The sequence below is a fragment of the Calonectris borealis genome, chromosome 2 (genome assembly GCF_964195595.1).
Source record: "Calonectris borealis chromosome 2, bCalBor7.hap1.2, whole genome shotgun sequence".
NCBI classification, from domain to species: Eukaryota; Metazoa; Chordata; class Aves; order Procellariiformes; family Procellariidae; genus Calonectris; species Calonectris borealis.
The window spans coordinates 78823728-78842883 of record NC_134313.1 but is presented as its reverse complement, the minus strand read 5'-3'; the positions used below and the strand labels follow the sequence as shown (position 1 = coordinate 78842883).

The following is a 19156-nucleotide window of genomic DNA, read 5'->3' as shown; positions in this document are numbered from 1 at the left end:
GATTCATTTGTCCAGCTCTTGTGCAAGCCTGTTACAAAATGCTCATCCAAAAATGTCTTCTCGCTACAAATGTAGGTGTTTGGGTTTCTGCACCCAACTGTTGAGCCCTGACTATATTTATGTATGTTTAAACAGATTTAAAGTACCCTCCAATGTTTCTCAATAGAATAATAAGCATTGGACTTCTTTAGAAAGGTCTTTTGTTGCAGGTGGCAATTTCTGAATAATGCCAAGAAAGGTTTTAGCTGGAAAGAAGAACTGAAGGGCAATTTCCAAAAAGTTAGCATCTTAGTTCTAGATGTAGTTTGTATGAGATCGATGTGTTAGCAGTTGTGCCCGTTAAAACCTAATTTCAGACGACTCCTGCCAACTGAGTCAATTACTCTAAATTGTGAATGGATTACATTTAAATGCTCTCTCCAGTATTCTCCATTATACTTAATGTTTTTTTAAAAATTCACAGAAGCATTTCCATGTTAGATACAGCTGGCCAATCCTCTGGGAACAACATTTTGAATACTATCCTTCATTATAGGGCCATCTGGACATACTTCTCATAGCTGAAAAACCCATACCAATTTTTCAAGTGCTGGACACATATCAAGCCTTTGCTCAAATTTTATCAGCAAGCCATCTGATCAAATTACTCAACAATTAATCCATTGTTATGGCAGAATTGGAATGGAAAATGTGCTGGCAAGCTATTTACACTTTACCTTTTTTTTAAAACATTGATTGAGAATATTTTATTGCTTTTCTCAAACTCACACATGTAGATTTCTTAAATGGAAAAGAGAGGATTAAGTTTAAAGATCTCATCAATATTTCAGCTTTCAGTGGAAACAGTGTTATACTGACAGATATACTAGCAGTAAGTTTCTTACATGCCATAAAATATAGAAATTAATATAATTTTTATTCCCGTTGACGAGAAAACAAATTCCTTTTGTACATGAAAAATATATTAAGGCAGTGCATGTGTATTCATGTAATATAGTTATTAGTTTATCTTCCCAGAGGAAAGCTTGAAGGAAAGAGTTCTTACAACTTTAAAAGCACACAGATTGAGAGCTCAGAAATGAGCAATATCTTTGCGCTTTCATAAAACTTTGTGCAACATTAATTCAGCCCTACTGTGCGTGTGCATTGCAATGCATTTTTTGGTCATTTTATACTGTATTTTCCACAGGAAACTGTATTATATCTGTGTACCTATTCATTCAATGACCAGCAGCTAATTAAGATTTCATATTCTCCTCCTTCCCTAGTATGTGATCTGTGTACTGTTTTTACTAAACATTTTTCAAACCTGTCTCTAAATACCATATTATCAGTATTCATTGGAGCAGTGCTTCATAAATATCAAGATCTAGGTTTTCCACAATACTTCTGGGAAACTGGATTTGAAATAATTATTCTCATTTTATAGAGGAGTAACTGAAGCATGATGCTAAAGTTAAAAGTTTGGGTAGTCAATCTGAGCAGTTTATGGCTAAATATTTTTCATTTGTTTAACATTACATTCAAAGTACACCACCTGTTAACTTCAGCTGTAGCTGTACGTGTTTCTCAAAGTACTACAAATTCCCTCAGCAAACTGGTGCCCTAGGTCTCAAGGTGGGCCCTTAACAAGATAGGAAAGCAGTAGTGAAAAATGTGGTCTAAGTGAGTTACCACAGATCCCACCGGTGTGCTGGAGTGAAAGGGTAGGATTTGGTTCCCTAGGGCTGTACCAGAACTGTGAACTTTCTTTCCTTTTCCCATCAATATGCTATCCTATTTGCAACATTTTCTAGATGTTGCAGTAAATAAAGCCACTTGTCTGAGCAGTGTTGTGGTTTAACCTGGCAGGCAGCCAAATACCACGCAGCCGCTTGCTCACTCCCCCCACCCCGGCCCCCGGTGGGACGGGGAGAGAATCGGAAGGGTAAGAGTGAGAAAAACTCATGGGTTGAGATAAGGACAGTTTAACAGAACAGAAAAGGGAAAATAATAATAATAACAACAACAACAACAATAATAATGATGATAATGATAGAATATACAAAATGAGTGATGCACAATGCAATTGCTCACCACCTGTGCTGACTGATAACCAAGTAGCGATCGCTACTTCCTGGAACACGCCTACCATTTATATACTGAGCATGACGTCACATGGTATGGAATACCCCATTAGCCAGCTGGGTTGGCTGTCCTGGCTATGTTCCCTCCCATCTTGTGCACCTAGCTCAGTCGGTAGAGCGTGGAAGCTGTCCTTGGACTAGGAAGGCACTTAGCAACAACTGAAAACATCAGTGTGTTATCAACATTCTTCTCATACTGAATCCAAAACACAGCACTAGGAAGAAATTTAACTCTATCCCAGCCGAAACCAGGATAGTATGTACCTCCAGTATATCTTGTAAGGCAGTCATGATAGGGATTTCATGAAGAGATGATATGTGATGATGTAATTAAAGCTTATTACATAATGCAAATATACCAGTGGTTTAGATCTTAATTTCACAGCTGGTCTCCATTCTAGCACTTTTTAACATGAGAATTTGACCTTGAAATGTTGATAAGGTCCTTTTAATAGACATTTTAGTGTGTAATATCCTCATGATTTTTTTTTTAAACTCACTTTAAAAAAATCAGTACGCCAGAAGACAGTGATAACAACACAATGTTAATGTTACTTCCTCCTGCTTTTTTCACTGTTGAGGCCCAGAAAGTACTTTGAGGAAACAGTTTTGGCTCTTTGTAGGCTGCGCCATCAGCCTTGCACAGAGTTATAGTGCTGCTGTTCTTGTTTCTCTGGGAATGTAATATCTAAATAATACAAGAATAACAGATCTCTGATACTTGCCTGTATGTGCGGATATACAAGCTCATATACAGCCAGATTTTGTGTGTGCACATGTATAAACAATTAATAAGATTTTTGAGGGTTTTACCACATATTTGGAAATCCCACCTGAGCACTTAAATGCCTACATTCAGAGAGCAAGGCAAAGTCGTACCCTGCATTGCTCATAACCTGAGGCTGTCACTGTTATGGCAGTGATATTATTGAACACAGAAATTAACTTTAGATGGCTTGATGTGAAAGCCTGGAGTGTGTGTGAACAAATAGTGCACGTACAATATTCTTGAACAAGTGTTACTCATTGTTTTAATAACTGTTTTCAGATTTCTACTGTTACCCTGAAAAAATCATAATAAATTAAAAATGATGAAACAAAATCTATGAATAGTATATGGAAGACACATTTTACAATTTATTTGTGGTGTTTGTTTGCTTGTTTACATCTAATCAAGTTTATCTGTTCAGCAACACTGATGTTGTTCTGAATAATTGCAGAAGGAATTCACGTTTTGCGAGTGATAGTATATTTGCATTTGATTTTAACATTTTTTTAAAAACAAAGCAACTATTTCAAATTTAATAACATTTATTCCTTCCTAGATATTGTCTTTACCTGCCACTTAATAGATGAATAATTAAATTTATTGTGTCATTTAAAATTGTCTTAAACTGTGATGTATTTGTTTTAATACATTTTATTTCAATTTTTGTTTCTTTTTTCAATGTTTTTCAAAGTGGTTTGTTTTCAGACTTGTTCAAGTTTTGTTCTCTTTGTAAATTGTACTTGTGTCTAGGGCTGTAAGAGGAATGACCTGAATCTGTATCCTGTGCTTCGGCAATCATACTGGAATAACTAATTTAGATTGTCTAGATGAGGCCTATTCACTTAGGGAAAGTAGAACCATATCTGTCTGCAAATGAATGTAAACCAAAGCAGAGGGACAAACAGCGCAGTAACAAATTATTCCTTCTTTTTGATTTATGACATATATTCTAAAAGATGCAGTTCCTTGCAGACATTAAGTGCCAATGTTCTCTTTATTATTTTTTTATTTTTTTATCCAATAATGTTATTTTGAAGTAATCTTTTGATCAATCAGACTAGCGCATACATAAAGTATGCACATTATATTTCCACCAGTAAACTTTCCGGGAGCTGTAATTTTTTGATGTATATATATAGCACATCATTCTCCAGGAAATGTAATCTTTGATTAGCGGAAAAAAAGCACATGGATGATTAGATGCTTTTCTTATTCATCAAGGTTTAGGAAATAGGGCCATGTTCTTGATTTCCTGAGGTTACATTTAGCAATTATGATTGGGGGAGAGAAGAGATGGTAAACGGGCTTCGGGAAGAGTGTGATTCAATAAACTGGTCATTCTGGACTCTGCTGTAAGTTAAAACAGTGGTTTCTAGGTTTGATTTTATGCATTTGCAGGCAAGCAAACTCCTAAGTGTTTTAAATTAAAATACAGGTTTGTTTTTTTTTTTAAAGCGAATAGAAGTCTGCTGATAATGGACTTTCTTTTTCACCCTTCACAGAAAACAGGATTTCATGGGTCAAGCTTCAAAAAACACTCGGTTAGTACCCCTATGGACCCCTTGTGACCAGCCAAGTCTAGGCTCAGCTGTGTTGGCCACAAGGCATTGTGTTTCAGCAACTTTTCTTGTCCCCGTTCAAATCTCTGAACCAGGACCTCTGAGGAATGGGCAGAAGGGAACATTGAGAAGTTAGTATTACTTGATCTGCCCCAAGTGGTAACTCCTTCACTTGGTATTTACGAGAATTTTCAGCCTTTGGGCAACTAAATCCACTTCCATTCCCATTGCAAAGCTAGAAAGAGCACCAGGAGAGCAGCCAGGGGACTTCCTCATCAGTGTAGATCTGTCTACACTTTATTCCAGTGTGTGACTGGAGCTTGTGGAAACACATATCTGAAGTAGTTTTATATTATCTATCTTTGTACTGCTGGCAGTGTGGCTGTGGAACTGTATCATGGGCTGCAAAAGCATTCTGAGAACTGAGGGACCATTTGGGTCATTAGCCCAGGCTGACATCCTCTTTGTGATATTTATACTGAAACAACCATGAGGTCGGATCAAAGACCCATCTAGCACCATATCCTCTCTCTGACAGCAGTCAGGAGGGAAAAGTACAGGAATAAGATAAGCACATGAAGTTACTTTTCCACATTACTCAACCACCCTTCAGCAATTTGTTGCTTAGAGGATTCCTGAGCCAGAGATGGTCTTAGTGGATTTCCCCCTGCCCCGCCCCCTGTGAATTTCTCTAATCTCTTAATCAACTCATGTCAAGTTCTGGCATCCAGTACATCCTGTGTCAATGAGTTGTAGAGTTTCCCGATGTGCTGTAAGGAAAATTACTTCCTCTTACTGATTTTGCATTGCCTTCCCTATAATTTAATTTGATGCCCCCTGTTCTTGCATGAGAAACATAGGAGAGTGAGGAACCATTCCTTAGTCACATTCCTTAGGCCAGTCAAGATTCTGGGCTCTATAAAAACAGCTTTCTACCACCTTGTCATCTTTCTTTGATGCTGAAAAATTTTAGCCTTTAGGAATTACTTTTAGTAATTCCTGTTATGGAAATTATAGAATCATAGAATCATAGAATCATTAAGGTTGGAAAAGACCTCTAAGATCATCGAGTCCAACCATCAACTCAGCACCACCATGCTCATTAAACCATGTCCTTAAGCGCCTCATCTACACATCTTTTAAATACTTCCAGGGATGGTGACTCAACCACTTCCCTGGGCAGCCTCTTCCAAGGCCTGACCACTCTTGCAGTAAAGAAATTTCTCCTAGTGTCCAGTCTAAACCTCCCTTGGTGCAACTTGAGGCCATTTCCTCTCATCCTATCGCTAGTTACTTGGGAGAAGAGACCAACACCACCTCTCTACAACCTCCTTTCAGGTAGTTGTAGAGCGCGATGAGGTCTCCCCTCAGCCTCCTCTTCTCCAGGCTAAACAACCCCAGTTCCCTCAGTCGCTCCTCATAAGACTTGTTCTCTAGACCCTTCACCAGCTTCGTTGCCCTTCTCTGGACATGCTCCAGCACCTCAACGTCTTTCTTGTAGTGAGGGGCCCAAAAGTGAACACAGTATTCGAGGTGCGGCCTCACCAGTGCCGAGTACAGGGGCACGATCACCTCCCTGCTCCTGCTGGCCACACTATTTCTGATACAGGCCAGGATGCCGTTGGCCTTCTTGGCCACCTGGGCACACCGCTGGCTCATGTTCAGCCGGCTGTCAACCAGCACCCCCAGGTCCTTTTCCTCTGGGCAGCTTTCCAGCCACTCTTCCCCAAGCCTGTAGTGTTGCATGGGGTTGTTGTGGCCGAAGTGTAGGACCCGGCACTTGGCCTTGTTGAACCTCATACAATTGGCCTCAGCCCATTGATCCAGCCTGTCCAGGTCCCTCTGCAGAGCTTCCCTACCCTCGAGCAGATCAGCACTCCTGCCCAGCTTGGTGTCGTCTGCAAACTTACTGAGGGAGCACTCGATCCCCTCATCCAGATCATTGATAAAGATATTGAACAGGACCGGTCCCAGTACTGAGCCCTGGGGAACACCGCTCATGACCAGCCACCAACTGGATTTAACTCCGTTGACCACAACTCTTCGGGCTTGGCCATCCAGCCAGTTTTTTACCCAGCGAAGAGTGTACCTGTCTAAGCCGTGAGCCGCCAGCTTCTTGAGGAGAATGCCGTGGGAGACAGTATCAAAGGCTTTACTGAAGTCCAGGTAGACCACATCCACAGCCTTTCCCTCATCCAGTAGGCGGGTCACCTGGTCATAGAAGGAGATCAGGTTGGTCAAGCAGGACCTACCTTCCATGAACCCGTGCTGGCTGGGCCTGATCCCCTGGTTGTCCCGCACATGGCTTGTGAGCGCCCTCAGGACGAACCGCTCCATGATCTTCCCCAGCACCGAGGTCAGGCTGACCGGCCTGTAGTTCCCAGATCCTCCTTCCGGCCCTTCTTGTAGATGGGCGTCACATTGGCAAGCCTCCAGTTGTCCGGGACCTCCCTAGTTAACCAGGACTGCTGGTAAATGATGGAGAGCAGCTCGACAAGCTCCTCCGCCAGCTCCCTCAGTACCCTCGGGTGGATCCCATCTGGCCCCATAGACTTGTGAACGTCCAGGTGGCATAGCAGGTCATTAACTTCTTCCTCTTGAATTATGGGGGGTTTATCCTGCTCGTCGTCCTTGTCTTCCTGCTCAGGGGGCTGAGTACCCTGAGGATAACTGCTCTGACTACTAAAGACTGAGACAAAGAAGGCGTTGAGTACCTCAGCCTTATCCTCGTCCTTGGTGGCAATGTTCCCCCCCCCGCATCCAATAGAGGATGGAGATTCTCCTTGGCTCTCCTTTTGTCATTAATATACTTGTAAAAGCATTTTTTGTTGTCTCTCATGACAGTGGCCAGGTTGAGTTCTAGCTGGGCTTTTGCCTTTCTAATTTCCTCTCTGCATGACCTAACGAGATCCCTGTACTCTTCTTGAGTTGCCTGCCCCTTCTTCCACAAGTGGTAAACTCTCCTTTTTTTCCCGAGTCCCAGCCACAGCTCCCCGTTCAGCCAGACCGGTCGTCTTCCTCGCCCGTTCTTCTTGTGGCACATGGGGACAGCCCGCTCCTGCGCCTTTAAGACTTCCTTCTTGAAGAACGTCCAGCCTTCCTGGACCCCTTTGTCCTTCAGGACTGTCTCCCAAGGGACCCTCTTGACCAGTGTCCTGAGCAGGCCAAAGTCCGCCCTCCGGAAGTCCATGGTAGCGGTTTTGCTGGCCCCCCTCCTTATTTCACCAAGTATCGAGAATTCTACCATTTCGTGGTCGCTGAGCCCAAGCCGGCCTCTGACCACCACATCTCCCACCAGTCCTTCTCTGTTTGTGAACAGCAGGTCAAGCGAGGCACCTCCCCCGGTAGGCTTCCTCACCAGCTGCATCAGGAAGTTATCTTCCACACGCTCCAGGAACCTCCTTGACTGTTTCCTCTCTGCCGTGTGGTATTTCCAGCAGACGTCCGGCAAGTTGAAGTCCCCCACGAGAACAAGGGCTAGCGACTGTGAGATTTCTGCCAGCTTCTGGCAGAATGCTTCATCTGCCTCTTCATCCTGGCTAGGTGGTCTATAACAGACTCCCAGCAGGATATCTGCCTTGTTGGCCTTCCCCCTCATCCTTACCCACAAGCACTCGACTATTCTTTGTTGCTATTTTATGTTCCTTTTGTTCTCTTGTTTTTTGAGCTGCTCAGCTAGCTTGAGGCCTATGTAATTAAAGGTGTGGAGTTCTTGGATGCATTTTGTAGTCCTTGCTAAGCTCATGCTTCTGCAGCTGATGCTGTTGTTAATACTCAAGTTAATTAGTTTACAACTAGTCTGGGAATTTATATTTTAGTTTTAGTCTCATGGTGGCATTTTAGTAGGTAAAGCACTCAATAAGTAATACTCCCAGAACCACTAATGAGGTGAAAGTCTAGCGTGAACAACTAGTTTGACTGAGGGAGAAGAGGAAGGATAGAGAAGAAAAATTTTTTTTGTCAGAATATGTGGGGGTTTTTGTGTGTGTGTCTGTATACACAAATAAAAATGCAGGTGTTGTTAAAGTAATGTGGTAGAAATTAGCGGTGGAAAATATCTTTGTTGAATAGCTTTGAAGAGATGGTGATTCTTTTGCAGCAGATGGCTGGTGAACAGGTGTGCTGGCTCAACGTACGCCATTTTAATGATAATGTTTCCCTCCTTAGGTCTTGAACTATCAGGTGCTAAAGGTTTGATCCTAACAGTGCTAATCAAACCAGATTGTGCTTTTCTCTGTAATTCCACTTTGGGTTTCTGAATTAATTATATTGTCTGAATCAGAGAGGAAAACAGAGTGAAAAAAAATGGTCAACTCAATTTCCATTGCCTCAGTTTGCTACTGAAAGCAGCTTGCTGATTATAGCAAGGGGAAATTTTTATTGCTTTTGAGCTTACTCTATATGGGGAGCTCTTGTACTAAAATGAATTATAAAATCAAAGTATAGAAGCATCATAATTTGACTAGCCAAAAGAAAAAATCTTTTAAAGCTTTTTATTTGTACCATGCTGGTGTTTATGCTATTCACAATTTAGAATTAAACAAAAGTTGCAGAGACTTCTCTGTCTTTGCTAATCAAAATTTTGATTCATTTTCTTTGGAAACTTCATTGCATAAAACAATCTCATTTTATGAGACTGTTGAACATCTCCATAAGCCAGCATTTTTCAAACAGTAATTCAATGGTGGCTGTGTAGAGATGCCAGAAAATTGATCAGAATCAATGATCTCTTGTAAAACGTTGCCTCAGGATGGTTGTCAACTAAATTGAACACCCTTGTTAACTATATCCATCTTTGTAACATCTTTTTTTATTGTCACATTTATTTTTTTAGCGATGATGCTATGCATTTAAAACATTTAATTAGAGATCTATTATGTGTTAGTAAACCATTGCAAAGCAAATCAGCCAGCCACTGCTTTGGATTTCACCTTATTCTGGATCTCTTTGGTGTAACAGCACTGTTCATCTGTCAGGTCTTATTGCTCAGTGAATATTTGGTACCCTGCAGCTTGGACCCGATAGGATTTAATTCGTATAATGTCCTTCAGGAACAAACAAATGGGACACTGCATCAGGAATGTTTCTTCTTACTCCATTTCAAGCAGTTCAGTGATTGCATTTGACTGCAATAAAAAATAAACAAAAAACCCCAACCGAAGACCAGAAAACCCTACAATAATTTATTTGTGATGTGGCTTTTCATACAGTGCAACTTCTTATGCAGAAGCTGCCGCTGTCATACCGAAAACGTAGCAACTATGGTTTCATTCTACACAAAGAAATAGGATTCTTCTCTGAGAAGATCCTTGGAAATTATATTTTGAATTCATGTGAAATTCTTAATAGAATAAAATCTGCAGTCTAGAATTTTTCATTATGGAAACTTGCACTGCTCTGAAATCAGTGAAGACTTTATTGCTTTATATCAACAGAGGTTCTGGTCCAACACAAAATAAAAGTCAAAGCCGTTACATTGCTATACACGTATTATAGATGAGGAACATGTGGTGCTTCATGTGAAGTGTTTTGCTGGGAGTTGCTCAGACAGTGGTTCAACTGGACATATGTCTCAGAATAGTCCTTTCTATTTTTTATTACACTTTGATATTCTGTAGACATTTTTTTCTATATTGGAAAAGGGCAGCATCATAGAGTGTGCTGTGATACATACTTCTGCTTTGATCACATGAAAACGTGCTTCACACCTGTAAGATCCAATTAACCCTGCTGCTGCCCTGAATCACAAGTTGTACACAGAAAAGACATGGGAGAGGAGGGTATTGGTGCGAGGGAGTAATACAGAGGATAGTCACTAGAAACTGAAGAACTGTAGTAAAGGATTTGGTGATGAGCAATCACGGAGCTGGAGAGTGAAGAAAAGGAAGTAATGCTGGAGTGAAGGATGTGGGAGTGGTGGTCAGTGGGAAGACGGAGGAAGTGGCAGGTTTCTGGGGGGACGTGGCCAATGCAGTCCGAGCTCCCTGTCCCTCTCCCAGCTCTGCCTTCCCATTGCTCACCGGCAACAGGGAACAGCAGTGGCAGAAGAAAGCCCTTCTGACTTGGCTCCTGCTGCTCTTTTTTCCCTAGCAAAGTTCACCAAGAAGGTGAACCCGAGGGGAGGACACATAGCTGCAGAGGAGAGCTGGGAGGGAAGGGACGCAGCAGCAGCAGCAGCCCCATGTTGCCTCATCTCTCTGCTGAATTCTGCCCTTGCACCTCGCTCTGGGAAACAGTGCCACATAACTTCCATCGCTTAAGCAATGTACATAAAAATACAGTTGCCATTTCAGTGTTTATGGGTTTATTACAACTTCCCCAACTAAATATTAGCAGTGAGTAAATCTAATAAAAAATAATGTGTTGGTTAGATTGCCTGTACTTAACTTTTATCACATGTATGTTTAGAAAGAGAAGTTCATTTCCTAAATTATTCTGAGACAGATTGTGTGGCCATAGAGCTAAAGAACAGTCATTAACTTTGTCATCTCTCTAAATACCCCTATAGTTGCCTTTGTGTATCTGTAAAACACAATTTTACTCACATTGCTGAAATAAAAGCTGTGCAGCTTTGTTAAAAGATTTGAAAAATAGTGCTACATGCCCATTTTTCTTATTATAAAGGTTAAAGGATTTTTTTTTTCTTTTGTTTTTGCGATTGGTAATCTTCATAGTTTTTTGCTAATCATTCAAAACAATATAGTAGTTAAAGCATACTTTAGTTAGCATAAGTTCAGGTACACTGGATAGTGAAATATCCTGTAGTAATTAAAATGTAGGCATAACACATTTTTTTGTTTGTTTCTGTTTGTTATCATTAATTTAACAACTTTCTCATTGAAATTCTATTGTTCAATAGTATAATACTAAAATCACAGTGATAATACACTAGGCATACATGATGTTATTTGACATAATCGTTATAGGAAAATCAATTGAAACAAATGTTCTTCCTGTCTTCATAGTGTAGACAAATGGATTTATGTTTCTGTATATAATTTTCAGGTTTGGAGATGGCTATTCTGTCAAGGTTTGGCTCAGTAAAGAAATAAGCTATCAAAGAATGATTTTGGACTGTTTACAGCTGCATTTTCCTGGAACACAGTTTAAGGTACAGCTAAAACTCCTCATCATAGTATTTGTTCTAGGGCAGGTTAAGTGTGGGCTGGTAAGAACAATATATACACGTTTGGTTATATTGATCTTTTTGGAAAAAGATATGTATGAGCATCCCTTTTATTTTCCTATTAAGCAATTCTTAAAAATCTGACTTGTGATATTGATTAAATCAACTCCAAACAGTCATTTAGGCAACATAAATAAACAGGCCCTTTTTCTGAGTGAAAATTTCCTTTTGCTTTTATTGTTGATGAAGTTGAACTTGCCTTTGTGTTCACCTGATGTAGGAGTGCAGCATAATCATTGAGAGTATTTGCTTTGATTGCTTTCTGATAAGGTCCGTAGATGATAAGTCTGTCTTTACTGAGATTCTTTTATTTTATATGAAGCCTTACAAAAAACCTATAGTAATTAGATGACAAGAAAAAACTCTCAAAGGCCTTTAATTAGTTTGTTTTTTTTTACTTTATCTATGTTTAGGAAAAGAATCATGTGAAACTATGACTACCTTGGATATGAATCTGTTTGTGTATATGTTTGTGTGTGTGTGTGTGTGTTCACTCAGCTTTTTCCCAGACTGCATTGTAACACCACTAGTCTGTTGGATTAAAAACCTATAACATAAAATTGTCCTAAATTTTTATATCTTTTATGAAATTAACAAAATGTCATCTCAGAATACGCAGAAAATGTGTGCTCTGAGTATGAACATTTCTTTGTGCTACCAACATAGACAAAATACATTCTTGTTTAAAAGCTCATATTTTCCATGTTAAACTGCAATGAGAGCCTATTGAAACTAGACTGGTTATAACCAAGTGTAACTTCATCTTAATGTGCATTCTCTTGTATCTGTTTCTATCATTTTTGCTTGTTTTAAGGGACAGAATCTTAACCTGCTCGAGTACCATGTACCAAGAAGTCAGGGATGCTTAGCAGAGCTCTTCAGAGTCCTAGAGAATCAGAAAGCTTTTCTCCAAATCAAACACTACTCCATTAGCCAAACCACATTAGAGCAGGTATTTTTTTCTTTTTCTTTTTTATTTTTCTTTCTTTTTTACTTTTTCTTTTTTTTTTCTTCCTTGTTTGTGTCTGAACGTGCTGAGTACTGTAATTATTGGTGTAGTAGAATACAATATCATTTGCTGGTCTACCCAAATGTATGTGACAAACCAGCAGTTCCAGGCCATCTCAGGTCTACACAGTAATTTCATGAACCCTATTGCTTTTACACTGGAGGTTAGCACAGTAAAAGCATCACAATAAGCCACATATTTGTACTGTGTGCAAGCACAATCAGTGTTTAGATACATCTAGATCTGTGCAGGATGAGAAGGTGGGGCTGTGAACTCCACAGTCCAAAAGCTGGGATCTTACTAATGTCCTTGAAAAGGTTGAACCAGTCTCTGCAAATTACACTAAACCTTAGACTTACGGGACATTTTTCTTTTGCAGTTAGTATCATGCTGCATATTAGAGAACAGTGGAAATGCACAAACAGACAGAAGCGATCCCACTTCTAAAGACTGTGAAATCCTATTTAGGCAGAAAGAAGAACAGAATGATAGCAAGGATGGGGTTTCTGGGTGGTCGTCATGTGTTAGAGCATGTTCATATGCAACTTCTTGTTATGTATTCTACAAACTGAGAGAGTCACATCCAGTAAAAATATTAATTTTCTATGATAAATGGTGTGAACTTATTCTTTTTTTCCCATGTGCAAATCATTAATGAAATATTCTGATCTGTACTGATCTCTTAACTGCTTGTAAATGATCTATTCATTGAATGTCTGAATATAAGGTAATTTCAGCCTGTTGATTGTTCAGGCATTGTTCACTCAAGCTTACTTCTTCTCCATTATTCATGGTGATTCATCATCTCAGTCACCTATCATTGTTTCCTCTCTCTGACTAACTGAGTGTCAGCTTTAAGCAGGAAAATAATTCTGAATAACAAACATCCTTATAATGCATCCCGAGTTTGTTTGCATATGAATATGATCATTTGAATCAAGACCAGCCATCTTTCACTCTTCATTCCTTCCTGTCAAATTGTTGTATGATTAAAAAGGAAACAAGCCTTTCTGTAGTAAGATCTGTTTAAAAAAAATCAAGAAGGCACATTACTTTTTGAATCATCACTCTGCAATGTTCAGAAGTATACCTTCACCTTGAAATATCTGGACCCTCATCTGTGATAGTTATTGATAGAAACAGCAGGGTCAAGTTCCTTAGGTGTGTCATTTCAAAGCAAATGAAAACAATTGTTTCCCACTAACTTGTGCAGCAGTAAAATATAATTTTCATACATAAGTTAATAACTCATTGTACCATTATTTTTATAATTCATCAACCACTGTCTTAGCTAGAGGGATGAAGAGGGATTATTTCTAGAGTTTAAAAAACATATCTCTAGAGGGGTTCTCTCAACATAAACTATTAATTTTTGTATCACAAAAGCTTAGGAAAGCAACTGAAAAATATCATCAGCTATGTCTCCAAAGTTTCAGTTCAAGTATTGTTATTTTGAAAGTCCTGCTTTTTTTATATCTTACAGGTATTCATTAATTTTGCTACACAACAGCAAGGAATCTCGCGTTCTTCACAAGAATCTCCTGTTGTTCATCATGACCACCTGCCAGTCTAGGCTCAGAATAGGATACAGCTTCAGCAGCATATATGTGTGTGTATGTTTGTGTATATATACGTGCATTTTATATGCAATAACTTTTCAGCTGTTAACAATTTGTGTGTGAGAAACAAATAGTAGAAGCAGAGGTGAGTTTGCATTTGTAGGCCAGAAGGAATGCTACCAATTCTCAGTAAAACAAGAAACTGGTTACATGCAGACCAAAAATCTGTCAAAAAGTAAGGCTTTTTAATTAACTGGAATTTTATAATATAAATGGCCTAATTAATGCAGCTTTGTGTAAAAAAAAAAAAAAAAAGGAAGAAAAAAGCTGATCTGAAATGTTATAGTGTATAGTAGAGTTTTTTTTGTGGTGGATCTACATTCATTTGACTACAGTAATCTTCTCTTGCATGCACACTTAACATCTAATTTTTACATGACAAGGCAGGAAAAACCCACTGAATGGTAGCAACAGTTAGGCTATCACCTGTATTTGTATTTAATAGCACAAATTGAGACCCTTTTTTTGTCTTCCATATTAATTCAGTTCTGTGTTGTGACAAGCTAAATTAGCCTTTTTATTGTATAAAGGATGCACTATATTCCATAAGGCTTTATGTTAAAGAGGTTATTAGTGTACTAGTCAGCCTCCCAGTTATCTTAAATAAATTTAACAAGGTTTCATAAATCATACTTGACAATGAGTTTTCTCTTATGACTGCAGGTTGCTGCTGGAGGAATTCTCAAGTATCTTTTTAATGATCTATTTCCTTTTTCTCATCTCTTTGTTTCTTTTTTTTTCCAAAAAGAATGTCAAAATTCTGTTTAATGGGCATGTTAAAAGAAAATAAGATAAGCATTCAGACATTGATCAATAAAATGTTCAATAAATGTATATTATGATGCTAGATACTTCAGACAAGCCCATGCCACAGCATTCAGCCTATACATGCATAAAAGTAGTAAACATTTAATGAATAAAATCTCCTTGTGTATTGTGGTGAGAGAAAAAAATTACAAAAAAATTTTGGAGTAAACTGCTGCCTCTTCCAAAACAAGTCTTTGGAGCTCCTATGAAAAGTAGCTGATGCCACTTTTATTGGACTACGTTGTCTGATAGTTGAAATTGTAGAACCGGTGACTTAGAAGTTAATTGCTGCAATATAATTCTGGGGTGGGTAGGGGAGGGGGAAGTGTACTTTGAGATGGAAGAATTTGATTTTAAATGGACAATTTTGCAGTGCTGTGCTCTAATTCTCTGCTGTATGATGATGAAATATTACAAAATATATATTTGTGTTTTAGGCTTTGCAAGCTGACTCAGAAGACTGTTTATTGAGGCTTGATTTCTTGGTGTGTTTTGGGCCCACTACGCTTTTTTAAAGTCAGAATTCCAGTTGCCTATTTCTATAAAGGTGAAATTAAATCCTGAAAAAAAACAAAAAAAAAAGTGAAGACTTAAAGACCAGACTTGTTCTGCATGTACATATGGATCAGTACATATGAAACTGCTTTATCATTAGAATGGCTTGGTATATACAGTTTGCTGCTTAATATCAGAACTCTGCCATGCTCCTCAAGATCCAAAGCACTGAAGAGCCTTTAAACCCCAACAGTCACCATCCTGGTAGAAATGCCATGGCACAATGGGATGGCCGTGTTTGAGGTGACACCGGTTATCTTTACTTTCTCCACAAGGCTGAGAGTGGAAAGTTTCTAAGGTCCCCAATCAGAACAAAAAAAGGTCAATCTTACAAAGCAGAGTGTGAAAGAAGTAGAGGAGGTGAAAGAAAAAGAAGGCAGATACAGGAAATTTGGGCAGAAACAGGGGTATGCTATCATAAAAGTGTCCTGCTTAATTTCAGGATCTTGGGGTGGAAGAAACTGAATGTACAAGGCACAGCCAAGCATCTTTGAGTCATAATCTGAAACCACTCAACAGGAGAACATTTCTGGAGGTCTTTCTCAGATGAAAAAAATAGAAGGGAGAGTATGGCAAGAACATGTGCACAGGGCTTTTTTTTTTTTCTTTCTTCTCTTGGTATGTCTAGATCTGTAAATTGCTGTTGTTATGATTGATTGGCTTTCTTTGGTTTTTGTTTTTATAAACTAATATCTCTCTCTCAATCATCACAAGGAAAAAAAAATGAACTGTACACAAGGAAATTTAGGGGATGGATTTGGGAAAGGAGATGGTGCCAGTTCTCAGGGTGTAAGGCAGCTGAGCCAGAAGGTCCCATTTGTATGAAATTGTGACAAGAGTGCCTATTCCTGCTTTGGAACATGCCAGGGAGTTGAATTAATAAAACTGTCCTGCAGCCTGCTTAGACCAAGGGAAGCATAAAAGCATACAAGACTTGCTGTGGTGAGACTGAAAAACGGTGGCCTAGCTGAATGCTTAGATAGGGGAGCTTTTTCAGGGTTTGGCTGTGTAACACTAATTAAATGTCATTTTTTCTGATTAAAATGTGAAAGATTATATTAGTTTAATAGATGAATACAGTAAATAAGGTTTACTTCAGATTGATGGTTGAGTAAATTCAGTTAACAGTGTTTTTCTTTTTTTAAATTGCTTCATATGCATCTCAGGAGACCCAATTTAATTCAGGCAAGTAGCAAACAATGTCTGTCTACCAATCCTTTATGGCTGAAGAAGGTCAAAATCTAATTGAGTTCCAGTGTGCTGGGTTCTGTCTCCAAGGATATTTTCCCTTCCCTTGACTTGCTGCATTCCTGAAGTATGTAAGTTTCAAGAAAAGTCATTTGAAGATTGGAAAAGGACAGAAATGGTCATTTTTAAGTTAATGATGAAAGAATCCTTGAATTCATAAATCACACAGAAATATCTCTTCGTCTAACACCCCTGAATTTTGAATCAAAGACAGCTGAGGATTTTAAACAATAACTTCTCTTGTGAGATATTTGTTAGGGAAGCTTTGTGTTTTTTCAGCTGGAAATTTCTCTGACTATGAAAGTGTGCCCTTCACCCTGAATGACAAAGTAAAATTAAGCTCAAAATTAGAAAATCAACTGAATGTCTGAAATGCTCAACACTAAAACTGGGAAGATGATTTTCATACTTTTAAGGGACTATTCCACTATCTAAGTCAAAAGAAGGGCTTCTGCCAACCACAGTCAGATTGTTTCAGGCCCTTATTTAATTTTCATACAATTATAGAATGAGGTGGGCAAAAATAAACTGTGGGTCTGAACCTTAAATCAAAGGACCACAAATTCAGTAAAGGTGGAGGGGTGGTGGTAATAGTGGACAGGATAGCAAAACTCATGAATTTTCATTTTGAATCCTGCTACATATTAAATTTCTGTATAGATTTTTGTCCTGAAAAGAATGAACTTATTTCTCTAGTTTGATTCCATCAAGACCAAAGATGATAAATTTCCCCCAGGGTAGTAGAAGGTATATAATGTGATTTCCAGCAGAGAAACTGGGCACTTTTTGAGCTTGTTTGTCCTTGTGAAACTTGAATCATTGGGGTCTGAAATCTCATAAATTTGGGAGTTGAATCTGACTCTTGTTGGAACTGCTGAGCTCCTAGATCAGTCTAAACCCAACCAGAACATTCCTTTCCTGTTCTTTTCCTAGGAAGTAGTAAAGCTGACAGTTTCTTTGATTCAGTTTAATGTGAATTAATCTTTTTATGTCAGCACTTTTAATTTTTCTTTCTAAAGAATAGGGAGATCAAAGCTAGCAGTGCAAAGATCTTGCTTTAAGTGATTGAGAGCTGACTAGGTCAGACAGCTTTCCTGAGACTTACAACAACTAAAGAGAAAATGCTTCCTGAGTTGCGTGTTAGATACTTACATTACAAATAAAACTGATGCTGCAAGTGGAATGAAGGTGGGCAGCAGGTATGAAGCAGAAATCACAGCTATCTTATTCTTGCAGAGAAAGCAACAGTCTGCTATTATCAACAGGCAAGGTACTGCTGCATATTTTAACAGATGAATTCTCCACGCTGAATAATGATATGGATCACTGAAAGAAATCAAAGCATTTTTTTTCTTTATTAAATTTCAGTATCACAGTGAATATTGTTTCATCAGTGCCCTCATGCCTATTGCTACATGGAAATACACGTTGGGGTAAATTCTGGCTCCTTTCACAATGGCTCTGTAAAAACTATAACCAGAGACATCTGCACTGTAGAAATTTATGCACGTCTTTAGCTTAGACCAATCAAATCAGCGAGGTTCATATCTTCTTTCCCACAAAGTACCAATGGAGAAAAAGGAAATATATGCTATATAAGCAAATGATTACGTCAATAGGTGAGATTTCCACGTGCAACTAATTTATTCCAGCTATAGGACACCATACATGCATAATTTTGCTGCCTGTTAGGCTGCTGGTGCATGCCATGGACAATTTGAAGAAGTACCTTGGGATTCAGCTGACTATGAAGTACCCAGCAGGAAAAGAAGAGGATCCTCTAATGTGCTGCGGTGTAAGGTAAGATCAAACAGGGGTCCTTCCACTCTCATATTGAGGCAATAAATGCTAGTTTATAATTAAGTGTACTGCATATAATTCAAGAGAATTATCAGAAACATTTTTTCCTTTAACTTGTGCTGAAACAGAGAAATTGCAGACTTTAGTCTATATAGTATTTTGACAGCACTCTTAATTCCTGATCTTACTATAAGCAATAACCAGTCCCCTCAAAAACCTCAGCTTTCCCCTTAGACTTAAATCTTTTGGAATTTGATTCAACCTTTACAAAACGTAAAAGTTTGTGGTTTTTTTTTCTTTAATTTTATTCAGAGCTGGTTCTTAAGACTAACAATTATAGCTGAGAACTTGAGTGAAGAAGTGTATGACATTTATTCTGAATCAAATGGAATATGCATGTAATGATCTAGCTGAGGATTTGTGGTCATCTAGTACTTTGTAGCTAATGATAATTGTCAAATAAGGAGAACCTGAAATT

At 38.7% G+C, this 19156-nt stretch overlaps 1 protein-coding gene across 1 annotated transcript in view; it reads left to right on the top strand.

The window, feature by feature from the left end:
* Nucleotides 1–14654, top strand: part of ABCA13 (ATP binding cassette subfamily A member 13) — a 210761-nt gene extending 196107 nt beyond the window's left edge. The window contains exons 53-55 of the mRNA XM_075142413.1: nt 11460–11565; nt 12455–12592; nt 14133–14654. Of these exons, the coding sequence (XP_074998514.1) occupies nt 11460–11565; nt 12455–12592; nt 14133–14222 (334 nt within the window). The 3' untranslated portion in view covers nt 14223–14654. The remainder of the gene's footprint in view (nt 1–11459; nt 11566–12454; nt 12593–14132) is intronic.
* Nucleotides 14655–19156: the final 4502 nt, after the last annotated feature.